General features: G+C 42.5%; 1 protein-coding gene across 1 annotated transcript; it reads right to left on the reverse strand.

The window, feature by feature from the left end:
* Window positions 1–77: 77 nt before the first annotated feature.
* nectin3b (nectin cell adhesion molecule 3b) lies at window positions 78–27,823 on the reverse strand. The gene is made up of 8 exons (XM_080482884.1): window positions 27,676–27,823; window positions 19,896–20,243; window positions 18,729–19,028; window positions 17,515–17,632; window positions 17,155–17,306; window positions 6,585–6,729; window positions 3,519–3,621; window positions 78–3,063 (listed from the first exon to the last, which is right to left on the reverse strand). Exons 1-8 carry the CDS (start codon window positions 27,752–27,754, stop codon window positions 2,881–2,883), a joined length of 1,428 nt encoding a protein of 475 aa, XP_080339010.1. The 5' UTR covers window positions 27,755–27,823; the 3' UTR covers window positions 78–2,880.
* Between the last annotated feature and the right edge of the window lie 105 nt (window positions 27,824–27,928).

The raw sequence follows: 27,928 nt of genomic DNA on the forward strand, positions 1-27,928 counted from the left end.
TTCACAGGAGTCTTTCATTAAGGCTCTTCTTTATAGCGTGTGTGTGTTTGTTTCTGACCCAGACCACATTTCACGACAAAATGCACTTTAATTCACATATCCAACGAGAACAGACTGGCCTAGTCACACTGGAGGAAGGTGAACACGAGCTCACCCAAAAAAATGTCAATATGGCACTTAAAAACAGTTAATTTTCATCTTTACAGGAAACCTCACTGTAATACATTTTACAGGCATGTTAACTGTCTATTTCTGGAGTTTTCAATGCGTGGGTGACTGAGCCACCCCTCACACAACTTAAACCACATAACAGCACCCCAAACTCTACCACTGATAGGTAATTTATGGTTGAATGCCGGGTTTGTTTATATTTTTCATATGATAAAACATACCGTGTTAACTTCGGCAAAGATCCATCAGCACGATAATTACAGACATTAAAGTTTATGTTATATTAAGTCATTTCCCTTATACTTATTCCCTTTTCTAACCATGATTTATTCTCAAAAATTAAAAGGAAATACTCCTGATGGAGAAAGGCATTCCCTTGACCCCCCACAGTTCTGCAGCCTCCTTGAAGCTCTCTGTTGCCTGCCACGCGAGAACCCCTGGTGTAATCTATCTGAACTAAGCCGAGAGAGAAAACGTGACCATTTTTGTACAGTATTTATAAAGGGCATGTTAAAGACGCCTCATGGTTTAGTACAAGGTTACGACTCTACATAGTAACAAATGTACACGTTTTGCTGCAGAACTAGGACAGAACTACCTTAAAAAAAAATCCTGCTATGTCTGTCTGCTGCTGGTGCATTTGCAGTAATCTCACTGGACCCAGGAAGTCTGACTGAGAACAGATTCACTGATCTTTACACTGATATGAGAGTGTATGGATTTTAGTGAGTCACTGAGCCTCACGTCAAGAAAAAATAAAAACAGGCGCATTTTTAAGAAAAAAAAAAAGCTTTTTGAAATAACATAAAAATATAAACCCCAGCGCAGAAATGAGATCATTTTTAGCAGACTGTGTGTTTGATTTGACAATGTATCATGGCTGACAAATTATAAACTGGTACAACGTTGGTTTATTTCCTGTTTAAAGTGTGTCCGGCAACCTGCTGCTAACCCCACAAATGCATGTTCACTAGCAGACGTTACATCCATCAATTACCAAGAAACACAAAGAAGTCATCTACCAAACATACATTTTCTAACTTATTTAGATTAGTTTTGGCGTTAAGATCCAAATCAAAGTAAAGATTTTCAGAGTGATGGAGCGTTCATGAGCCTCCGGGAGCTGGACAAGCTCCCACTTCCCAGTAGTGAAAAACAGATCTGCGATGAAGCTTTCCGCTGGGAACGTGGGAGGTTTTGTAGCGCACCAAGACGCTGGTCTGACGCCGCTTCAGTGGTTGTTAGTGGAAGTTATGAAATATGCCGAGTCTGCATATTTATTTGTCATCTCATTGTTGCTATACTCATTATCATAAAAGACAACACTCTACTTCTTGTTGCATAGGACGATTGAGCTCTATAGCAAAGTATCAATCGTTAAGGTGTGCTCAAGGCAGAAAACAAAGCTGTGCACAAATGCAGCCCAGAATTAATTTTTTATGTCCTCTTGGTGGATGTTGATGTTATAACAAGCTACACCGCCTGGCCAAAAATAAAGTCGCCACCAAACCAAAAGGTCACACACTCTAATATTCCCTTGGACTGCCTTTAGCTTTGAATACAGCATCCGCTCTGGCATTGTTTCGATAAGCTTCTGCAATGTCACAAGAGTTCTCTTCACATTGTGTGTGTGTGTGGAAACGATCTCGCTTTCACCATCAAAACATCCTCCAGAGTTCTACTCTGGTTTTTCTTCGATTGGATTTGGCCAAACGTTTAAGTGATCGCCGATCACGATCATCCAGGATTTGTTTCCGACCACATTTCTTCCTGGAAGACGATGGTTCCGACAATCCTTCCAGTTTTGAATAATGCGTTGGACAGTTCTTGACCCAATTTTAGTAGTTTCTGCAATCACTTTCGATGTTTTCTCTGGTTGATGCACGCCCATGATTTGACCCTTCTTAAACAGACTAACATCTTTTCCACAACCACAGGATGTGTCTTTCACCGTGATTGTTTAAGAAATCAGACGTTACTCATTGCATCAGCTGGGGTTAAATAACTTGTTGCCAGCTGAAAGATAATCACCAATGCAGTAATTATCGAATAGGTGGATTGTACCTATTTGGTTAGTTAAATCCAGGTGGCGACTTTTTTGGGGGGGCCAGGCAGTGTATTTAGTCTCTTCTGACAGCAGCAGTACAGCGGCCATGTTGTTTGTTGGTTCACTGGGAAAAAGGACCTTCTCAACTGGTAACTATCCCATGATGAATGCAGCATAAAGTAAAAATTTATATCTTTTACAGCTTGAGAAAAGTCTCAAGGTTTCACCTTTATGTTCAAAATTTACGAAAGAAAGAATTTCTTGTTTACAGTGTCTGTAGTGTCTTTCCACTCACAGGCACCAGGGAACAATCGTTGTGATGTCAAAAACTAATCACAATTTTTTTTAAATAGTTTGACATTTTGGGCAATCTACTCATTTCCTGTGGTTTCCAGTCTACTAGCTGCCAACTACAGTATATATTCATTGTAGGGACGTGAATGTGGTGTCAGAAGCTCACAAAATGCTTCTCAAAATGTTGTTTGTGGTGGTGAAGGTGTGTAAAAACTGCTCACAAATAAATAGTCCCTTCTTCTAAAGCTGCCACCTGTTTCCTCCGCTGGATTGATGGCTCAGTGAAGCAGTGGAGGTCCTGTGTGCTCGGCGCCCGCCGGGGCGGACCGACTGCCAGTGTGATTGGTGGACTGTGTTTAGGGCATGTGTCACACGTAGTGTTCGCGGTGGTTGATGTACACCCTGTCTGTCCCGCTCTGGTGACACACCCACTCCAGGCGGGAGGCCTGCTGGGGGGGGCTGCGTGCTCCTGACCTCTCGGCGGGAGGGTCCGGCCCGTCGGCGAGCTCCGGCCTATCGGCGAGCTCGTACCTGCGCTCCGCTCTGCGGGTCTGCAGATGATGATCAAGAAAGAAAGCCGCCATCATCGCCATGACAGATTCATGCTCTTGTGTTATTCTATTATTAATATCATTCAAGTGTGAGAAGTAATACAGAAGCTTTTTCTTTTTTTTTTCCCCGCCCTGAAGACTCCTCGTGTGTGAAGCTAAAACAATGACATGCTTATGAAAGCTTAAGCTGAGAACAATAATGAAAAATTAAACTATCTTACATGTTAAGCGAGCACCACCATTAGGCCTTCTGCTCCATAAAATGTGATCAAGGTAGTCAGCAGGTTGTTATAACCGCCTGCTGTGACTCATCATTAGCGAACAAAGTGGCCATGTAGCATGGTGTAAAGGCAGGATGGCTCGCATACTTAATGATTTGAAACCAGCTGTTAGGAGACAAAAAGAAAAAAGAAAAAAAAAAGAAAAAAGCATGAGAATAAAGAGAGGGGGTTCACCTGACACAGCCAGGCCACTTGTGATGCGTGGACTCCCAGAGGAACTGCAGGAGCTCTCTCGGAGTAGGGAGGGGGCGGCTTGTGTGTCGGAGGAAGGTCAATGCTTCAGAGAAAGAGGAAAATGCAATGAAGAGAGGTTTTCAAGAGCAGACAGACACCTAACAGAGGAGTCAGAGTGACAGTTTATAGTGGGTGCAAAGTCAAGAGTCTGAGTCAGCGGCTTCGAGACACCAGATGGGAAATCGGGCGGTTTTTGAAACATTTATAAACGTCACGATATTGTCTCGCCTCTGCTCAGAGGAGGCAGCAGGTAAAAAGTGGAATGATGAGTGAAAATATTCAGACAGACGGAACGCGACTCACTTCTCGGATCACGAACAACACGTACCGAGCGTCACAGAAAAAAAGCTCACTTTGGTTGATAAGATTGAACTGATGTGATTGTGGAAATGACAAGGAATCGTTGGAGTAATAATTTGAGACTTTTGAAAGTGGATTTCTGTCAGTTAGGTCACTGAAATCAGCTGCAACATTCAGCTCTAAAATAACTGTCTTCTAGTGAAATAACATAGGAATTTTGTACCCATCTCTTTCTTTATTTCATAAAGAAACACTGCTTTTCTTCACAAATCCCATCCTGTTTAAAGCTTTGAAACTTTATCCTCAAAACGTTTAAACGGTCTTTGGCAGAGCGCTACTGTGGCGCATTGTGGTAATGCAGTGTGTGTCAGCGCTTTCCATTTGTTTTCAAGGGGGTTAAAATGAGAAGCGGAACATTAAAATAGTATTCAGGTGGTTTTCTATGGGGGCTTAAGATAATACATTCACCAGAGATTTGAAGACCGGCTGGAGTTGATAAAGTGAGCGAGCGGCAAAAGATGGACAATGCAGGATCAAATGTTTTGGTAACCTGAACGACTCGACTGAATAAAAATCAGATCTGAGGCTGATTTGTAAAACAGTCATTTTGCAAGTTCATCTTTTGCAAGTTTTATGGAAATACAATCCTCAAGTGTCCATTTTAAGCAGAGAGCAGAGTGATACTAATGGCATAAAGCCTAAATCAATAGAGTTTCAGATATCCAACAACATAGGAATAAAAGTGATGGACTTTCATTCGTGATAGTAAATCTGAAGATTTCCGACAGCTGCCCCTCTAAACCCTGTAATACGCTGAGTCATATCCCCATTTATTGAAGTCCCTGTCCACTACTAAACCGAACCCTGCTGCCGACCTTGGCCATTCATAAAAAAAGATGTCATGAAGGGCATTGATTTTCCAACACAGTGTGTCACTTGATGCTGTTCTCCTCTTTCATATTTGGGATGGGAAGCAGTGAGAGATTATCGTCAGGGCTCTCTGTGACCTGCTGTCCTACACTGGAGCGTGATGAAGGTGTGGGGGCGGTGAGGCCTGCGTCCCCCCCCGCCACACCGTCCCTGCAGTCCACTGGGACTTCCAGCCACGGTCACACTTAAGATGCTAAGTTTGTCGTGGCATTGACCGGACGGGCGCACGGTTAGATCGAGCGTCCTGTAGTGTCAGCGTGGTGATGCAGGGCCGCGCTCGGTTGGAGCGGGCATTCAGTCGTAAATTTAACGCTACACTGGGTCAGACAGCGGGATGTTTGAAACTCAACTCTGAGGCAGGCACGGCAAATACTTCCAATGGAGAATTATTTTTGGTGTAAACATTTCCTTTTTTCACTGGAGTGGTTAATGAGTGGTTTTCAATAATTAGCCTGAAACGCAGGCACAGCGATGGCTGCAGAAGTTGTACAAAGGGCAACAAGCAAAAGTCTTCACAATATTTTTATTTTTTTTTGAAGTTAATGTAAATGGGATTATTTTCAAAATGAACATAATTCAGTAAAAGGCTCCTGCTTCGTGGCACCTGAACTAAAACACATTGACACTATTAAGTAAACGAACAACGCTGTGTGCTCAGCACTGCCCCCTATTGTGAGGGAGAGTAATTACAAATTACCTCACCGCTCCCTTTTCCTTCCAAAGACACGTTTGACGGACACTAGTAACAGTGATTAAGATGAGAGAACAGGAATGTGAAAGCTTTTTAAAGAAATGCATATTAACCTATCTCGATTTTTCTTTAAACCATGAGTTTAGGAATGCAATGTCATTTTGATCAGTTTTAGATCTTCCAACAGATTTTCATTCCATATAAATAGAATTCAGCTTTCAAGACTTATTTTGAAAGGTCACACCTGCAAAAACCAAACCAAAAAAAAAAAGTGTTGGATTTTTCCATTTCCCTGTACTTTATTAAGTGCCCCATGATGTGATAATCTAAAATCAGAAAAGAATACATTAGCTACTTTTTTGGAAAGTGAAGAGATGCAATAAAATTGCTCAGAACAGAGTGTCTTCTTCTTCTCCCCCCCCCCCCCCCCAAAAAAACATCTGTCAAATCTGCAGTTGACATAAAGTGAGTTCATCAGGGAGCTTTTCTGGTTATGTCCTGACTTTTCCATGTGTTCCATCCTTGTCTGTGCAGGATGTCTTTCTTGAGACATGCTTGAGGTGAGTGGGACGAGCTCGCTGACAGGGATGGATGAGGCGCTCACTCTGCAACCTTGCAAATATGGTTCACGCTCACCTCACCGATGATTGTTATGTAAGAGGCAGTGGGCTCATCATTTCCTATTGACACCGAAAGTGCACCTTTGCTTCGTGAGCTTTAAGATAAAAACACAGCAACAAACCGCATTTTACGTCAGTGGAGAGCAACGCAGCTCTTTTCTAAACAATTTAACCTCAGAGTTCTTCTTCTTTGATCCAACATTAACATGAGCACGGGTGCACTATTTGAAGAGACTGAACAAAATAGGGACAAGGGCTCGCTGCCAAGACAGCAATTATCTGCCTCCCCTCAACCTTGTCCTGCAGGCCTCCCGGCTCCGGGGCGAGCGCCGCCGCCGCTCTCTCCACAGGAGGAAGGAGGAGCTCCCTGAACCCACCGGTGAGCCTCGGTCACCTCACCAGCTATCATGTCATTAATTAACCAGCCAAGTGTGTGCCGCAGCATGAATTATTTGCCCGACTTACACTTTGTCAGTGAAGGCAGTTGGTGGGGTTTTGCGAGCGGTGAGGATGACGATGGTGAAGACAGTGATGAGGAAGAGGGCGAGGACTGCGCCCATCACGGCCCCCGCCACGGTGATGGAGTTGGACCTCTCCGCTCGAGACTGGTCTGGAAGGAAGCGGGAGAGAAAGCATCCAGTAGACAAACTGACGTCAGCGAGGGGATTCACTAGAGACAGATGACAGGGTTCAGAATGAGACGGATCAAACGCTCACGTTTAGTTCAGGTTTTGTGTGTCAAGACAAATGAGTTCATATAAAGAGACGCGAGCAACAACAGCAGGTCAGCCTCTGACATGAGGAAACACCTCGGCAGTGATGACAGCTGCACTGCTCCCAGAAACGGCACGTGAGAAATTCAGAGTGTTAATTTATCCAAGCCTTTTCCACTACATCTCCCTTACATGCAACACACGTGTACACGTAAATGTGCATTTCATACTTGTCCTAAGTGTCTTCATCAATATACTGTGAACCACTATAAATGAGACTCAACTGTGTAAAAGCTGATGAATATACCGTAAGTAAAGTTTGGTGATTTCAAGCAGCGTCTCGGCAAACACGAGGTCGGCTGCAGTCATTTCTCACGCTGAAATCATATATTTCAGAGAGTGTGACTATTTTTGAACTTCTTTGCAATGTGTAGTTTTTTTTCTGGTTACCCAGAGCACATTTTGTTCTGAAGAGTACAAGTTCTGCTCTACAAGTCATCACGAACATTGTGTGCTCAAGGACGATCTTTCAGATTACTTGAAAACGAAAGAAAAAAGGAGTTTGAAGAATGTTTGAGAGTTCTGAAATGTGCTCTAAAGTTAAAATGTATCATATCGAATATTGCAAAGGGGGGGGGGGGGGGGGGGTTAAAGATCCAAATTGGATGATAATGAACTAAATCAAGCATTTAGTTGTGAACCAAATAATCTTTCCAGCACTGACTGGCATGTTTGTGTAAATTGTGAAAAAAAAAAATTGGTAGAATGCAAGAAAATTAACACCACGAAAAACTTTGGCACTAATAGTAGATTAAGTTAAAACAGCTGACCTAATATTTTTGTATGGAGTTATTTGTATTCCAACAATTGCCTGAAATAGAAATGAAGGTAAACAGTCAATAGATTTAAAAATGACACTGCAGAGATTTGGACAAAGGTGATGTTAGATGAAATGTCATTCATACACAGTTTATTAAATGACTGACGTGCTCATAGGTGTATGCTCCCTGTTTTCTTTCACCATCATCTGTGGCATCTTCATTAAAACAAAGAATTTGGAGATGGCCTTATACTGTCCTTAGTGCAAATATTGGTTGTTTAATAGGTCTCACCTCACCACGTCTGTCTAACCAGCATTGTTTGCACAATAGTTTGTCTTTTATAAAAGGTCAAAAACATTAGAAAGTCAGATATTCAACCATAAATTGCTCCTGGATATGACATAATGCATCCGTATGGTTGGAGCTCTGGGACGGGGGTCTTGATCGAACACTTTGAACCTCCTCAGCACATAAAGTGACGAAAAAAACCCACAAGTCAAACAATTACAGAAAGAGTGCATGCTGTAATGCTGTTGCCATAGTAAGATTTCTAAATTATTAATAGCCAAGACAAGTAGTGGCGTCATGGTTTAAGAACAGATATGTACTTTTTGCTTTCTTTCCCCTCCAACAACTCAACAGCTTTCATACATTCGCTAATCACACCTATTACTCTTGTATGATAAAAAATAAAATCTCCTCCATCTCAAAATGAATGCTCCTGTTGCTTTGTTTTTTCTGTCATCAATCTCTGACAGTATGCAGACAGTTGCAAGTAAAGAAAAAAAAAAAAAAAGACGAGTGAATATAGTTGCTATGACAGGTGACGTTGTAGTTTAACACAGCTCAGTTAGAAGATCTTCATTATTCACTTCACATTCGAATATCTCTGCGTACCAAGGCTCGACATCCTCGTTCCTTTTGTCTTTGTGCATGTTATTGCAGTGTGTGCTAAATTAGCCTTGTTGGGCCATATGCTTGCAATAGGCTTCATGCTGTCCACTGAGGGGATTAGGATTAATCGTGATTAAGATGTATTAAACCCACAGAGCAGCGAGGCTTTGGCCAATCAGCAGAAATGTGAAAAACTGTGAAATGTGGGGCGCTGAAGGAACTGAAGGACAAAAGGTGACAGCGGAGGCAAAGTGTGCACTGGTCAATTTCATTTGATTTAGCCGTTGAGGTGGGGGGAGTAAAAAAAAAAAAGAAGAAAAAAAAAAAGAAAATCAATAAAGGGCCTAGATGAGAATTGTAAATAACAGTTCAATTATGATGCAGATTGAACAAGCTGGGATTTCCAAGCCCGACCCTGAAAGCAACCACTTTATCCTCTTTTTCTTTCCCCCTCCCCCCCGCTTCTCTCTTCTCTTTTCACGCAGCCCACTCACAGCTAACTACTGTTCGATTACATTTGATGGCTGCTGAGTTATGACAAGGTTCTCTTGTTAATCAAAATACCTTCAGAAAGGCAGTTCATCAAGCAAGCAAGCTGCTTTAATGTCCAACGACTGACATTTTCATAGACTTTTATACTGTCATAAGAGATTCAAAAACTGCTTCCAACCAGTGATTTATGGAGAAACTTCATGAGTTTCAGACTTGGACAGATTTAACAGATAAAAGTTAAAGGAGTGTGGCGAATGTTTTGAGAGTGAATCTAACTAAAAAGATTCTTCAGCATAAGTGTGCATTTTGTGTTTTGACATTTTCCCTCCCACATGGACATCTCATTGTTTTAAATGCCATCTATTCTGGAGGGAGCGCGTAGGATTACTCGTGCTAGTGGTGGATCAAAAGTCTCCACATCGGGCTCCGGGCTTTTTCTGTCCCTTTCAGGTCTTTTCTACTCTGGTGCTTTATCACGCAGACCTCAGCGCTCTGATGATGGGGTAAGTGCATGCCGATGCTCAGTGAGGTCAACCTCGCAGACGCTTATTACGAATTAAACAGAGCACACTTCTTGGCCTGAGCGCGAGTGAAGGAGCAAGTGATGGCAAGACAAGCCCTCCACCCCCTCGTGCTTCATCCTTAAAGCTCAGGGGTCATGTTATTGCCGAGACAACCCGACCCCACAGGGAGTAGAAACTGGTGTAATAGCGGGAGGGGGAAGGAAGCTTTGTAAACTCTTTCACTATTTGCGGTTGTGACAATTTGATCCCCACTTCTGCTGCGGAGATAATAAAAAAATCTTGCCGCTTCTCCCCGTGCGCTGGCTCAGACGTTTGCTCAGTCCTTTGTGTGTTGTGAAAAGTATCCTTGGAAACTGTTGTGTTGCGACTGAAAACATGGCAGAAATCTCATCTCCGTTGCAAGTGTAACAAACCAAAATGCAGGCTCCGCTGACTGACAGCAAATTCCCGGCGCGTTGTCTAACGGAACATTCAAGGTCAGAATGGCAACTGCTTCCGATCACGATAAGATCTGAAGAGGATGGAGGTCGGCCGATCTGAGAATTTTAGAGGGGACCTGGAGAGCGCGCCTTGCGATGTCAAGGTCACATTGGCATGACGTGACCTCGTAGCCAGACGAGCTCTCCACTGGTGCGCCGGGCTACAAACGGGCCGTTTACGGTTCAACCGGCTAATTCTCGCTTTCTGCTGCGTCTTTCACAGCAGCTCGGTTAACCTCCCGGCTCCACGCAGGCCCCCCTTCCACCCAGTCCCTCTGCCTCCGCTCTGTGGCCAGGTAGAGCCTGTATAGGAAGACAGCCTCCATCAGCAGCTCCAGATGAGCTTGTTGCCATGGGGACAGTCAATGGGCTGGAGAGTGGGGACTTTGGGCCAGTCAGAAACACTCAGCGTTTAATTTTACCAGCTGGTAGACAGTGGGAGAAAGACACGGGGGTGGGGAAGGTGGCGGATTCACAAAGACGAGGGGCTGTAGGGGGAGAGCGAGGGCCATTCTGTCCTCAAACAAAGCAGAGCAGTGAGGAGTGCACAGAGGGCTCAGGAGGTACCGGGTCTCCCCCCTGCCCATGGAAATACCAGCGGAGACAAACAGTTCAGTGTTACAGTAAATCAAACAAGCGGCAAAAGCTATACAGTAATGAGGGAGATAACATTTTGTTACTGGAGTAGGAATGGTAGAAAAAAAATAGAAAGTGAGGAAAAATGATTTTGGATTACATCATGCCTGGCGTCCCACATACGCATACTGGTTTGTGGGTGTGTGTGTGTGTGTGGAGGGAGTTATGCAGCATTACGCGTTGGGGAGCTAAAGATGATGTCATTTATGGATGAACAAAGAGGCAGAGACTGAGCAGTCAGTAACGGCAAGCTGGGAAATAATAAAAAAAAAAAAAAAAAAACCCTCCAGAGAAAATAACTCACAGGTGCTAAGGTGCTTTATTGAGCTAAAGTATCTCAAAAAGATTGACAATACTCCACTGCGGTCATCATCATATATATATTTCCCCATTTCCTGCAGAAACTTACATTTTGTTCTGTATATACAAAGACAAACATGACCACAAGGTGCTTTTCATTGACAATGTGAGACTGAAGGTAATTCCTCAGTCTTTGATACAACATTGATTCTACAGAAAAACAAACCAAAAAAAACCCTGACATACCCGTGAAGTAGAGAAGATGCAACACACTTATTACATCCAGAAATTCGTTCAAGCTTTGCCTTGTGTGTTTAATGCCACTAGGTTTGGAAATTACTGGGTCATTAACCATCATGGCATGTGGGGAAGAGAAGTGGATATGGCACCAAGAATTCCTCCTGACACAGTGGAAATAAAAAGAAAGACCGTCACAGAGCAACAAACCAGGTTGTTGCATGCCATCTATTAGTAAACAATAAGGAAATGCATACATTTCTTCTAGGTATCTAAGGCACTAGTTGTACGCACATCTCAACCAAAATTGAAGAACTTTTGTTTTGTTTTTTAAAAAAAGGTGAGGATATTAATGACTCTTCTCGATACACAATATCGCAGTACAAAGAATTTCATTAATCCAGGTGCGGGGCTGCAAACTGATGAGCCAAGCAAAATATAATGTATTGATTAGAGCAATTTCCGTCTTAGTGCATAGAGGCAACCACAGGGAGGGTCTAGGCTGCCGTGCTTCCTGTTCTGTACTGCGTCTATGTGGAGGAGACCAGAGAGGCCGAACGAGAGACGTCAACGGCACTCTGAACCCTAAATCAATACTTTCAATCAATAAGTCAAAATCAGGCTCTGCCGCTAAACAAATCGCTACATGCACATTTCATTTGAATGGAATATCGACGCAGAAATTGAAAAGCAATAACTGTGCCCAACCTGTTTAATAGAAGAGCTTTCTACCAAGTAACCGCAGCAGAGAACGTCCCGGTGGGTCGTGTGGGTTTCAGGTGGGAGATGAGTTGTAATGTTTAAATGCTTTTTGCTCCACAGACTAAACAATTACCTCGACCGTGACTGACGGGGCGGTTCTCCGATGCGACAACTTGGATGCATTTATTCCATTTGCATTTTATGTGAAGATGTAAATTTTCTCGCCGTCGCTCGAAGTCGTTGAAATGAGCATCTTCGGTCTGTGGCGATAAGTTACTGCTACTGTACGGCAAGTGTGACGACATAAACTTCAGTTCAGGCTTCAAGCTGCTGTGGCTCATTCTCAAATTTCACGAGGTACAGCGCAGCCTATTCAATGCACACGATTCACACCCCGACATGTAATTGGTGGAGGACCCATGAAAATAGAAATTAATTCCCCATTCAACCGTTAATGGAATATTAAAGCACCTTTTCACTTCTATTTCAGGCTACAAGACCCTGTATACAACAGTGATACGTTAGTCATTTATATAAGCTAAATGATTGGCTGTTACCTAGTCAGGAATACAGATGTGAAACACCGTGTTTTTTTCTTTTCTTTTTTTTTTTTAATACATACAAGTTAAACAAATATTTGGCATCTGGCAGCAAATAGATAGGTGATCATACGACTAAACTGGGCATGTATTCACAACTAATGTACATGAAAGAAGCTGTTGGTTATCCTCCATGCAGTCTGGAACACTGTGGCTTCACAGCCCACCGACACGAACATCAATGTCAGGTTCTCCACAGTTCACAGTACTTGGTATGGTATACCATGTTGAAAATAACCGATAACCTATGAATGAAAACAAAATTCAACTACAAGTCCAGCGTCAAATTTCTTTCCGAAAAAAAAAAAAAAAAAGCACCGAGATTTTAAAGCCCACTATATGAGTGAAAAAAAGTTTGATCAAATACCGCCTGTCCCTCTGCTGCCGATGCAAAATCGAGTCAAAGTGCTGAAACATCACAGGTGAGATTGAGAAAATACTACAGAAAACTGTTGAGTCTACCTAATACATACCCCACTGTTATTACCAATTAAAAAGGGGTGAACATTAGAGGACGCAGCAACACGATGTTGATGGATCAGTAGACCGCACTGGCTCCTGAAAGATTTCTTTGTGCAACTAAAGACTTTGTAACCAAGAGGCCAGTGCAAGATGGCCACCACACACCGGCCTGCTACAAACAATGCCCCTGCTCATACCACTCGAGAACTTTGGAGGAGATCTGGTGGCGTGCCAGAGTGCAAATTTTCAAAAATATCCATTGTCAGACACGTTGAAATGTGACAAGCTGATGGGGATATTAAAACCTGTAAATCCCACAAATGATGGAGAGCCAAACTGAAAAATCTTAAACCTTCTCGTTTTAGCTTGGACATTTTTGTAGGGTTTTTCTCCATCAACCCGTGTGACAAACGCCGTTAACTTGCCCCCGGTCACCTCCTGCTCTCTCTCTCTCTCTCTCTCTCTCTCTGGAATAAGAGACAAACATAACGACATGCAAGAGAGAAGCCCCTAAGGTTATCGCCAAGATATTTAGTTGTCAGAGTCCCCAAACTCACAATTCTTCCCCTTCATTTAAATAATAGTAGTCATTTCAGTACAAGAAAAACAGCAAAAAAAAAAACAAAACCAGCTTGAGAGTCGACCATCACTTACAAAGTCCTGGAAGTGGCAGTGCAATACATTTTAGGATCAAGAGTGTGTGGAGGTCATTAGTCACAAAGGAATCCTAATTTGCCAGCAAGACAAATCCCCTTTTAAATAAATTAAGTATATTATGGCTCGGCTGTGTCTTACTGAGTTTAAGGAAGTAGACTATCTGAATTTCATGGTTTTATCTTCAGCGCTCCATTGCTGTCTTGAATGTCAGCGAATGCTGAAGATGCCATTAAACTAAGTGGGATAAGCCATTGGACTCGACATGCATGAGTCCAAATTGGACCCAAACGATGCAGAGCTTTGTCCAAAACAACCCAAAAAACTCTTCTAGTAATCATGTGTGATCTCAAAGCCCTCAGGGCCTCCACTCAAAAACAAAACAAACACAAGTAACGCTAAACTATTAGTGGCAGTTCATGTCGTAAGGCAGAGACAATACATACATCACATCCTTCATTAGTCTTGACAGACGCTTGTGACGGGTCCCCCACTGCGGACGCAGAGATGGTAACTATCCGAATGTACAGTTCAAAGTCTGTCCACGTCAGAAAGTTCGTAACTCAAGTGTCTACCAGGACGCTTGAACAATACAAGAGATCTACAGCATAGATAAGAAGTAGCGTGTGTGTGTGTGTGTGTGTGTGTGTGTGTGTGTGTGTGTGTGTGTGTGTGTGTGTGCGTTTACAGACAAAATAAGTGTTTCTTCCTAATTTAATGAACACAACCTTCCAATTCCTTCTGCTGTCCTGCTCCTGCAGACACTGGGAAGCTTGTCAAACATACCACTCCCTACGTGAGATGACTGAGCCATCGGTGTGGGACACGTAATCGCCCTCGGGCCCGCTATCGTAGCGCTCGTCTGCCATGTAGGGAGTGCTGTTTCCCCGAGGTTTAGGCGAGTGAGGATACCGGGCACTTCTGGGCTGCTGCGGACTAGAATACTGAGTGTGTTCGTGATGGTGATTCTGCTGATGGCGGCCGCTCTCCCTCATTGCTCTTGTGTACCCATTAACAGGATACTCCTCTCCATTATAGTCACTATGGTTACGGCGATCTCGCTCCTGTTTGAGCTGACGGTCGCCCCACTCCTCTCGGTCGTGGTCCCGATGGTGGGAGCTGGAGCCGGCTTTGGTGGGGTGGAGCTCGTGCTGCGTGGGGGCCTTCTGCAGATCATTGGGGCCCAGGTACTGCTTGGTGTAGTAGTTCCCGTGAAACGTCTGCTGCTTCCGCAGGTACAACACGCCAACCAGAGACAACAGTAGTAGCAGGAACAAGGCCCCTCCCACGGCCCCACCCACAATGGAACCGAGATTACTTTCAGGTAGGGCTTCGAGTGTGGGGGAGCTCAGAAGGACAAGGCCCTTCTCATCAACAAAGGTGGAGGAGGAAGAGCCAGTAAGGACAGGAGCGGTAATGGTGGAAGGCATGGTGGGAGGATCTAATGGAGGGAAGGAGGGTGGGAGGGGAAGAGGGTGAAAGGGAGAGATGGACAGACAGAGAAGCAGAGATGTCAATGCCAACTACATCAGCATTTCACTAAGAAGGGACAGGCTGACAAAAACATCTACTATGATATTTGCAGTCAAAGGGTCCGTTTCTGAAGAACTTCTGCTAAACAAGGACTAGCACGTAAAACGAAATGTAGACTTTGATACAGGGAACATAAACAACATATATATTGGATAAGGGGCAAACACAGTTTGACAAGTATTCAAGAGAAAGAGCACTATATATTTAAAAAGGAGGCACCGATCCCTGATGGATCAAATGATCGCGACTAGTAAACATAGTAGTAGCAAACTTGTCATATACTCGCTTGCAATGACCGCAACAGGTCCATGTAATTACATATGACATTTTCACCCTCTGTCTTTTCTAGTAACAATACGTATTTTATGCTTTCTTTAACCTTGATCAAAATCAATCTGTTGTCATTAAATTACCAGCTCCAAAACAACAGTAATCACCTAGTTGATTGATAAATGATCAACTCTCAACTGCTCTGATCATCAATTAATTGGGTTGAGTGATTTATTTCTCAGTTAAAACTGTCTGAGTAGACGCTGGTATGTTAAAATTTAAGGCGTTAGATTCAGTTGCTTCCTTTTACAAGTCAGTGAAACTGTCTGCAACCAGGATTCAGACCTGGGTAGAAGAAAAAAAAGCTACTCATTAAAAACTACTGAAAAAAAGTATCTTGTCCTCTGGTCTAAACACATTGAACGTGATTTTTGTGCAAAGTATGTAAATTCGAATTTTAGAAAAATGACTTTTTTTTTTTAAATAGGCCTGAACGCAGTTCTCTTCATCTTGCCATTGCGTTCTGATTTTTTTATTTTAGTCTGAAAATAATTAAAAAACTTATGACAACATTTTTAGAGTTATTATAGAAAGTCTTATAGGAGTGGAAATCTAACTATAAATCATAATAAATAGAAACACTAACTGCGCTTCAGATTTAAAAGGGTATAACCACGTTGATACACTCTGCCTGTGTAAGAATATCCATTTAAGACATTATTTTAGAAGCACATTCGTCATATCCTGAAATGAACTAAAATAATCCTTATGGCCACAAACAGAAGAGCCAACGGCAGCAATCATCAGCTATAGTAATGGAAATAATCTCAGAACTTTACTGCTGCTGCAAAAATGAGCTGTGCCACTTTTAGCCTGCTACTAAGCTAGACGTGATGCAAAGATTCACATCTGAGAGATCAGAGACTGGAACTCCAGAGGTTTGCGGTTCCCAAGTATTTAAAGTGTACAACTCCACACACACGCAGTCAACTGACATGAACACACACACACAAAAAGCACAACAAAAAGAGTACACTGACATGCGTAGGCTAGTGCACACCCATACAGGTCCTCTCAAAGGAAAATGAAATATGGATGATAAATAATAAATAGCAGTTGAAAAGAACTAGTTAATGTTTTATGAATCTGGGACATCATCTCACAGTCAGGCTGCAGGCTTTTGCTCCTTACTGCATGACACATGCAGAAATAAAGGGAACATAGAAAGACGAGGAGAGCGAGATGAAAAAGAAATTCACATCATAATCAGGACTTCATTCAGGGAGAGAGCTTCCACAGACAAGACGGATTTTGTGAAAACCAGAGGAACATGCTCATCATACACGGAGGGACACGGCGTACTTGGAGGCCAAGCCAGCAGGACAGAGCAGAGGCGGTGCACTTCGGTCTGAAGAGGCTCTAACTATTTGCAGCTGTTTGGCACAGGAACCCCCCCTCTAAAACATGCGGAGATCAAGTGTTGATCTGGGCTAATCAGCATGCAATTAGGACTAAATCTAACACTCTGCACCGTGGGGTGATTGTCTGACAGACTGTCAGTATGTGCAGAATTGGTGAGAGTGATCCAGTGTCACATTTCAGCTTGAAGGACATTGTCCCAGGCTGCGATACCCTCTATGACGCGCATGCACGCCCAACGCTTCCTAAGGGAAGGCAATAGGAGTCAGCGGTGTTTCCGCGTGCGCATGCTTCGCTCACCTTGTATGAGAATGCGCACATCTCGGCTACGGAGGTTGATGTCATTGGCAACCTCACACCTGTAAACTCCAGAGTCATTCCGCTGGAGGGGACGCAGGAAGAGCAGAGTGCTGTTTATTATCTCCACCCCCTCCGGCATTTCACCGTCCAGTCTGGGAAAACACAAACGGCACAAACATTTAGACATAAATATCCTGTTTTAGTCAAACTTATGCAAGTTTTCATTGGGAATGTGAGATAAACAATGACTAAATGTGAGAAAAAGTTAATGCTCTGTTGCACTTTTTTTCTGGGGATGCCCAATTGTGCATTTTACTGAAATCACAGGTACAATTTTCCATTGCCGTTTCAGTCACAGACCTGATCCATCTGAAGTGGTGAGCCGGTGGGTTTGCGTTAGCTTTGCATGCCATTTGTACGTTTTCCCGGCCCACGTACCAGTCACCGTCATACCCAACGACTGTGATATCAGGAGGAACTATGGAAAGAAAAACAAAAAAAAAAAGGTTGAAATATGACAACAAACTAGCCAGAAACTCTAAATAACTGAGAAATTCTGCAGTAATTTGTTCATTGAGCCACTGGAAAACACTTTGTCAAGCCACAGTATAATGTATGTTTTTTTTTTTTTTTTTTTTTTTAATACAACAAATTTATAAATTGTACTGTTCTCACAGCATTAAGAGTTTGGTTAATCTATATAATCAAACTATCAATCTCTACAAGAGTTTTCATAATTCAAAAACAAATCACCAGCTGATGGGGTCACCTGTAAAAATGTCATTCCTCCATTGGTTGGCATTAGTTTCATTTCGAACTACATAAACTGCACAGTCGAGTGCTTTGTCCTATGAAAAAAGTTTTCTGTACATTTATTCCCCTGATGGGCTATTTATTGGAAAACTAGAACATCTTTTGTTACTGCACATCTCTCACAAAACAGCAAGTCAGCCAAAAACAAACACTTCTGTCAAACAAACAAAAAAAAAAAAAAAACACACTTTCAAAGTGTTTAATTTCTCTCCTTCGTGAGTCTGTTTGCAGCTGGTACACAGCGACATGTTCGTGGAGCTCGGTGGAGAGAAAACACTTTTACTTTTGACAGTTTAGGAGAAAAGGGAGATGCAATCACAAATAAAGCTGAATTATGAGCTGTAAGGCCTTTCCTCTGCATTTCTTTACCACATGTTTAGAAGAAATCTATTCTAAGTGTAATTAAGACCCGTTTTAAATAAGTTAACGTGAAACTGTAGAGTGTATAAATTGAAAAATGTCAAACTGCTGCAGCAACTAAAATACTTCTAAAAACTATCAACTTGCACTTTCTACTGAATTTAGCGTTTAAATATTTTAGGAACTGTCGAGTAAGGAAGAAAGTGCAGAAATGGCCTGATCTTGGACATGGAGGAAAAATTTTTTTTTCCAAACTTCTCTTCTCAATTTAGGTCACCGAGCTTATTCTGACCCAACATGTATTCAGTTCTATCCAGCTCCATTTTTCATAAAAATTGTTTTTTGCATGTTTCCCCGATATGAAAGAGAGAAAACCTCCATGTTGTAAATGAGGGACCCACATTGTACGTTGAGCCTGTATGGGATCCTGAAGTCGTTCTGCAGGGCCGGGTGGCGGACCACACAGGTCAGCGCGTGGCCCTGGACGTGGCGAGTGGGCTGCCAGATGTAGCGGACTTGCGTGCTGGTCGTGCCGTTGACTTCGTCGAATAGCTGCACCTCTGACTGGCCAAAGAGGTTGGACTCCCAGGACACCTCTGCGGGAGGCCGGGCCCGCTCGGCGATGCAGGTGGCCACCACCGTTTCATTGCCGCCATCGATCAAGGCCGTGGAACCAGCAGACACGTACACCTTGGGCTCCACTGTGATTTAAGAGAGACGGAGAGAAACGGGAAGAGGGAAATAATGGCGTGCCACGTTAGAAACCGAGGTGGTTCTGATGTTATTCTACTGGGTTAACTGCAGTGTGAGAATTGTTGACACTGTATTTGTTTTTCATGCATCGTTAACCGCAATCTCTTCACTTCTGTCATTCCACTACAACTCAGTCCAACCCGTCATTAGCTGCTCTAGCCAGCCTTGTGATGTGCGCTGTGAAAACAGACTGAGCGAGTATATACAAGCTGCGTTTGTAAGCCAGCAGTGACAACCTGTGATCCAAAAGAAAACTAAAAGACTAATCCCTTCTACACTAGTTGAAAGGACAGCAATGCAAACCCTCCATTTCTCACAAATTAAACAAGCGGCTTTATGGGAAGACTTGTGAAAAACACTGACTGGATTTGTGCTTTGTGAAGCATTCCTTTCACCCTTCACTTGATTTGTACATTTCTACTTCATCCAACTGATGCACTGTAGAAAGTGTACAGCGCTAAAATGTTACCGTACCTATTCATACAACTGCAACACTAGAGAAGTTGAAAACTACCTCAGTTTGACCACAATTGTTTTTTTTGGTCAAATTTAGGCAAATTATAAATATTGTTTCATCAACAATGTTGTTTTATATATATATATATATATATATATATATAAAACAACATTATATCAAGTGATATATATATATATATCTCACTTGATATCATAAACATTTTTATAGTCGAACAAAACCATAAATTCCATACTCACATTTCATCTACATCATGAATATTCAAGTTTTATTTGTCTGACCATTTCATTCATACATGAAGTTACAGGTGCAGAATTAAAGTGAATGGAATAGGACTTACCGAGCACATTGACCGTGGTCGAGGCTTGAGTGTTTCCCAAAGGAAACGTAGCGACCTTACAGGTATAGAGGCCAACGTCGGCAAAGCCCACGTTTTCCAGAATGATGGTGGCGTCGTGAGAGGAGGGGGCGCGGAAATGCAGGCGCTGGATGTATTCTGGAGGGATGGAGGTGCCCAGCTCTGGGTTGTAGACGGCCACCGTGACGGAGCCCGTGGGCAGCCGGCGCTCCCAGGAGCTCTGAGTGAGAGTGAGGTTTGTGCCAACCTCCACCCTGCACTCTAATGTCACATTCTTGCCCAGGACGGCACTCACCCTCTGGGGCACCACCACCTGACTGCCCCACACACCTGCCAAACACACACACAGCACAGCATCGTTCATCACACCAGGTTCATCCGCCAACAGGCTAAAAAACAGTACTAATAATTTTGACACCTTAATGACAAAAAAAACAGTCATTTTCAAAGTGTGGGGTGGGCAGAATTTCCTGAAGGTGCAAAAATTATTCAAATGAGGACAAAGTTGTAGATTATAAAGATTTGCCAGCTGCTTAAACTCAAAAGCGAAGCTTTATATCGCATTTGGATCTACAGTCCTTAAACAATAGCATCCGATAATGTGAAAAACATCGACCAGCCTGGCGTTCAACCAGAAATTACTACTCAGCGTGAGACAAAGCAAGTGAAGCGTGAGAGTTGGGGGCGACGTGCTGTTGCAGGGAGCAATGTGGTTCAAGTTCTGCAACGGGGGTCCTTCATCCTCGCACGCTTTGAAATCCACTTATTTGGAGGATCATTTACTTAATGCTGAGAAATGAAGGAACCACTCTTAGCAAATGAAAAGGGCATTATTACAGAAGCTTTGCAAGGAGGCGAGTGCATGAATTTTAATGTGAGGGGACATTTGAGCTCAAACAATTAAGATAGAGGAATCCAATCATCAAAAAAAATAATATATGACTTAATTCGTTTGATTGAGCGAAACAGGCAGACACTGTGTTTCAAGTTAGGACTGCAATTAACAAGTGTTTTCATTGTAGGAAAATACGGCAAATTATAATTCAGGTGGTGTGAAACAGCAACTAGACTTTGATCAATATTCAAAGATAGAACTAGTATACCATATATCTACATATGTGGACTGCAATTTAAAAATAGTTGTTTTTGTTTTTCATTCAAACCATCGAATTTGTTTTGGCTTTTGTTGCAGGTCCACTGTTAAGATTATCATGTTTATTTTGTAATTAAAGAACAAAAACACATTCTCTTTTACAGCAAGTTTTAAAAAAGCATCTAAAGTCAGAGGAATTTGTGATCTCGTGATAGTTCTTCTCAGAAACGTAATTCTCAAGCAGAACTATCCAGGAAGAAGACGCTGCTGCAGCCCTTAATGATGACACGAGATGAACCGCTGGGGTTGAAAGAGAATACATTTCTTTAGTCGACTCGGTGGGATGGAGGCTGTGCTGCACATTACATGTCTGACAAAGCCTGACAGGACTATCAAAGTCATCTATCTGATACCGGGTGAGAAATGGAGAATACTCCACCAGCATCAGTGAAAGAAGGGTATTTCTGGAGATACCGATGACGTCAGTGCTTAAAATCTATTTCATATCCGTCCAAGTCTGGTACCATCTGACATCTGTGGGTATTAAACTGTAATCAAAACTTGATACCAGCACAGCAGGCACTGGGCTCTTCAACAAATAGTATAAAGCTAGTGATATGACTCAGTGTTCCCATTGATGAATTTGCTTCATCTCTACAGCCTTCCTTCTCCTGACCTGAATTCAGGAATTAAAAGCAGCCTGTCGGTGTGTCTTTTGTCCAAATATATCCAACCCATGCACTCTTGTCACCTGCACTTGTCAGGCATGTGGCATGTCTTGAAAGCAAAAGCTCAATGTCATGCTGAGGAAGGTCAAAGAGATGCGAACAGAACAGACTGCGACCGGCAGAGGAGGAGAAAGAGAAACGAAGGGAAGAGATATGCTAACATGAAGATGACATCATCGCTAAGAGAAGAAAAGGAGGCTGAGAGTGAGAAGCGGCGAGAGCAAAGTCACGTCTGAAGCACGGCGGAGAGGGGAACGTTTCTCCAGGATCCTGGCACGCAGAGAACCCAGGAATATCGTCACTGATTTGAAAACAAAATCCAACACCGCTCAGGCTGCAAAAGCCTTCGACTAGATCACTAATTGCAACAAGCCGGCAGCAGGAAGGCATCATAAATCAAAACCTGCTGCGCTGCTTGGCAACTGACTCCAAATATTCTATTGTTGTTTGGCCAAAAACAGCTCTGTCTCTGACCAATCTCCCGCTAAAAATGCCATGTCCTCAAATATTGGCACTGCAGAAGGAAATTTCCCAGTCCGCAAAAGTATGAAGTACAAATTATATTATTTTTCTCATAACCGTCACTGGAAGAAAATTTGAACGGACTTCCATTGCATTCTCATAAGTTTTCCTGAATATCAATGTGAGTTAGTATGGCATCGACAAGACAAAATAAGTAGTAGTGTTGTCACAGGTATGTCAATTTAATAGTGTGCCTTTGAACTGTAATATAAAAACACGGGACTACACATAAAATACAGACCCAAGACAAATTAACACACAAGGGGCAGTTTACTGAATAGCAGCATGGCTGTGATTCAGTCAAAAGCAACCTGCCCAACATAATTACACAGAAACCAAAAACACCCAGGTCATTTATTAGGATTATGGTAGTGATCTAGAGATAACTATTATTAGCACCAAGGACATGGAAAAGAGCTGTAGGGTAGCGGAGATGCATCTGTGAATTGTACCCTATCTGTCCGACCAATCTTTTGTCTGAATAGTCTGTATAACACTGACGCTTGTGCGGCTCACGCATGGGAAGGCAACTCGGTATAGTTTGGTGAATGTAGATGAACCAAAACTGTTAAAATCCACAACGCAGTAAAAAGTCAATACTGAGAGCTCCGGTTTAATTGAGTATGAACTTCACATAAACTTTGAGACAGATTTTCACACAGCGTCTGAGGATTTCCTCAATTGGAAACACATCAGGACAGGATCTCTTGAAGGCCAGCCAGGCAGGAGAAATAATCACAGCAACCAACAACTGTTTCAGATTTAGCTCTGAAAACACAATCTGAGCAGGAGGGATTTATGCAAACAGACATTTGCACTCAGATTTATCCCATGTTTAACGCTACCCACAGTTCACAGGAGTAGTCATGTGTTGTGAGCAGAAAAGGGAACCCCCAAGCTTTGGTAGAGTTGCTCAAGTTGATTAGTAAGTCTCCGCGGACGCTCAAAGCAGAAGATTGAGTCAGGTGAAACGAGGAGGCAGAAAAAGAAAAAAAGAACACGCTCAAATAAAAAAAAAGGGCCTGATTGCAAATGCGCTGTGTGTCACCACTAATGCCCCAGGGCAAGGTTATAGAGGGCAATGCGGAGCAAATACTTTTGATTAAATGGAACAAAAGAAAAACTATAAACAAATTACAACTGGTTTGGATTTCCACATAAATGGAAACACAGATGTAGCAGATGATTTATATTATCCGAGTGTAAACATAAAAGAAACTATTCAACCATTTACAGCTATGTTTTTGGATGAAATCTGTGAAATACCATATCTACATCAACAACTACTGTACACTAACCTTTTCCTGGAGTACAGAGCCGAGTCTTTGACTTTCTGAATGATAGGATTAGATTGGTAGGAGTAGCCGCATAGTGAGAGGAAAAAGCAGCATTTTCCTTGTACTGAATATGTAATGGAAGAGGTATAGCGACTGTATTAAATTTTTATTGGCGACGTGACGACAACCTTACATAAGCGTGCCCTCGTTTTTCTCCAACTCGGAATAAAAAAAAAAAAAGTGAGGAGAATAAGGGCAAAGTCTTTCTGATCTTATGTACAGCCCATCTTGACATAGCAATAGCAATTCCTTCATTCTTCTGCTCATACTCTTAGAAACAAAAGAAATAGAAATACCCTTTTAAGTTCTTTGCGATCCTTATATCCTCAAAAGAAAAAAAAAGAGCAGCTTCTGTAGACACTCTCAGTTTGCTCTGCAAACTCAACACAATGTGTCTCACTGACAGAGTAGAAAACAGATGAGATATCCTGGCATCAAGGACACGTTGCTCCCCGGGGACACTCTGCTGCTCCTTCTCACTTTAGTCAATATTACCTTCACATGCACCACTTATGTGGCAGTAAGTGTATTAATATGTGTATCTTGCTAGAGGGCAGCGTGTCTTGTTAAAAGTGGTTATCAGAAGAAAAGTGGTGATGACTTTACAGTGAAAGTGGCAGAGCCGGCGGTGCAGACCTGCAGGCCAGAAAAAGCCTGGGAAACACTTTGAGAGCCGATCTTGTTGTCTCTCACTTTTTAATAAATTACAGAGTTGCTGAGCTAACTCGTCATTGAGGAATGTCCACATGAAGTTTGAGCTGCATAAGCACTGTGGAGCGGTTGTTTGCCGAACTGATTAATTTGCCTCTTACGTGAGCACGTAAGGTGGGTGAGAAAATTTACATTTAAGGGGCAACTGCATGAAGTTCCACTGTTACCTTTGAGAGAAAAATAAATAAATAAAGCTAAAGTCAAAACGTTATAAATCCTAGATCAGTCACATTGGACTGAATATACAGCAGTTTTATTTGAGAAAGTCCAACAAACGTTTATCTGCAGGGATAACAGGGGGCATGTTTTCAAAACATGGCACTATGGATGTTAGCAATTTAAGAATCAGCCCCGGGATTAATAGTTTGTTTCTATTCAGTTCAGTATCAGCCCCTTAATACCTACTGGATGAGACAGTATGTGAGCAGTTCGCCAACATTAAATATCAATCACAATAGTACTTGCAATTCTGAAATATGGAAAATCTGTCATGTCACATTTTGTCCCAATAAATAAAAAGTTGAATAAAACTTTAAAGAGTATTGAAAATAACCAAATTTTATTGACCATCTGGAATAGTCACACCATATCTAAAATCACACCTACGTTTGCTTCCTCGACACAGGCTGCTGTTTGATAACAAAAGCTTTCCATCAGGGAAAGAACAGGAAGTCTTTACTGTGAAGAAGCTCCAACAAGGTGATTAGATAGTAAAAAGATTACTTTGAAAAAAAGATATCTGTAACTAATTTTGCTATTGGTGGTCAGACTGTCCGAAATAAGGTTCCCATTGAGCTCATCATCGTTCCCACTGGTGTGTGTTTAGTTTTGGAGTCTTATCTATAACAGATGGGTTGTAATTTCTTCCCACACATTGTGATTTTGGACAAAATCTTTAATAATGTTTTCTGTGGAAAGGTGGGTGATGTCTTTTTGTTTGTTTCTCCGTGCAGACCTGTCGTCCACCGTATATTTCCTTTTCTCCAAGCCTAACCTCTCGGTTGCCAACCAGTATGACGCTATCCAATGTTCACTGGGGTTTCAACGGCGCACAAATGATTCCCGACTGTGAATGAATGGCGCATGAAAATAAAATATTTTTTATTCATTGTGATAAAACAGACAGTCTTTCAATGTTTCATCCCTGTTGATTAGTAAAAAGAAAAGAATGTTCACAATTTAACACCAAACATATGGTTCATCTAAATGACTACATTGTCTGACACTAAATACATACAAAACTCTCTAGTTGCAGTGGCTACTTTACTTTGAAATTGTCTTAATATTCCAACAATCTCCCCAGGGGTATTTTCCACACCACAGAAAGACTATTGATGGCAAACAACTGTGCTTTATACAAGTCATAGCCCTCCCACAAATATAGTTATTGCAGCTTTAACAATATGATATATTTGGCTAGAAACACTACAGCTGTTATGAATATTTCCCCTCTTTAAAAAGGCCTACACATCATTATCCTTAGGCATGTGGGAAACTATTTTGCATTCAGAAACTGCACAAGGTCGAACCCCTCATTGGGATGTAAAGCAGAATTAAATTGGAACATTAACGGGCACCTGCCCTTTCCCTTTAATTTAGCCCACACTGTTAAAGAAGAAACTTGGTAATGACGGCAAACAACAATTTTGGGTCACCTCGCTGAAATGTCAAATAAAGTTTAAGCCATATTTATAATTTTATTTTGAGTATTTCGATTCTGATAAATTTGACTTTCTGGATGTGTTGGGCTAATGTTTGAACATTTATATATTGTAGCTTACATCAGTTTTATGTGTCCAGTGCCAAAAGTGAAAAACGCAATGAACCTCATGTCATTGCGTGACGTAGAAGTGTCATTTAACCATTTAAAAAGAAAATCCAGCACTAACTAAGGGTTAATCAGAAGAGTTGAGGGAAAGCCACAAGCCTGGGGATCTTTTTCTCCCATTCTCCACCGATCCATGTGGTTAATTACAGGAGCGGACCCTCACAATAATGATGGCGGCTGGTGTGGAGTTCATTAGACAATAACTTAAGCTACTAATGTGACACTTTTGGCTTGACTGTGTTACACAGAATGCTGCCCAGTTCAGGCATGAAAAGGAGAAACTGCATTGGATGGACAGACATCCAGAGTACAGAACTACCCTGAAAGGGTTATAGTCAGTCCATCACAGAGAAACAGACAGTCACATGCACTCACATAATTTGAAGTGTCCAATGTCTAAACTGCAATACCTGTAGCACACACACACACACACACACACACACACACACACACACACACACACACACACACACACACACACACACACACACACACACACACACACACACACACACACACACACACACACACACACACACACACACACACACACACACACACACACACACACACACACACACACACACACACACACACACACACACACACACACACACACACACACACACACACACACACACACACACATTCTACAACTGTGCAGCCCCTCGAAGCAATTTATCTGGCCCCATTCACTCCAGCACTAAAAGGGTTAAGCTTGGCTGTGAATGCATTCCTGTCCATTAGGTTTAAAGACAATAAAATGTTTTATTCCACGACTTAAAGTGGCACAAGCAGGTAGTCATATATGCAAACTACATTCAATATTTTTTTTCAATGTTTTATCTGGTTGAAAATAAGGTTTCTCTCTTTTTTTTTTTTTTTTTTTTTTTTAAAAACGTCCTTCCCTGAAGAGGAGCTCTCTGTTAACATCATATCCTCAGAATGAATGAATTAATTCATTTATTTGTGCTTTTGGAGAGCAGATAAGGAGGAAGATAGCTTGAGATATATTACTGGGCACAAAGTTGGTTTGTTTCAGGGTGGAGTTGGTTGATTAAACCATAATGAGGTCCGGCTGCACTGCAGGCGCGTGGTGGATGGTGGATGACCCTCATCCTGACCTGGGAACCACATTAACATGGTCTTCCAAGGAGCTGCATCGGGATTGTTTTTTTCTGGAGATAATACAGGGTTGCCAATGAATCTGCAATGACCCCAATACAGGTAGTTTAGCGGTCTATATAAGCCTGAGCTTTGTAAAGAGCGTTTCTATGGCAGCCTCGGGTCGCCGACTGAGACTTACTCCGAGGCGGGCAAGTCAACTTGCAGGCAAGTTATTTTTTGGCATTTTAAAAGGTCATCCAATAAACTCGTAACTTCAAATCATCCCACGCGCAAAGCGCCCGGAGGCGGCTGAATCGTCCGAAACGGCTCAAGCAGATTCCTGCAGGATGCGCGAGGACAGTCGGCTCGCTCTCAAAAACTTCTGTGTGCGGCACGAAGAACCGTCGGAACTACCGTGCAAAGATTGAAGACTCACCTGGGATGATGCTCAAAACGTAGAATAAGGCGACCGAGCCCCGCAGCCCGAGGTAAGTCCGGTGGGAAAGCGGTAACATTTTGAAAAGCTGTGCAGCCTCCTGCTCCAGGACCAGCGCGTAGGACGCATGCCAATTTAACGGTATGTGGCGAGCAGTGGAAGCTCCTCAGCAACAACTCTCGACTGCATGTGGACTGTACCATCTGCACCACGCCGAGCGGGGGGGCCCGGAGCTCACCTGGCAGTACCACTG

The sequence above is a fragment of the Lipophrys pholis genome (genome assembly GCF_963383615.2).
Source record: "Lipophrys pholis genome assembly, chromosome: 16".
NCBI classification, from domain to species: domain Eukaryota; kingdom Metazoa; phylum Chordata; class Actinopteri; order Blenniiformes; family Blenniidae; genus Lipophrys; species Lipophrys pholis.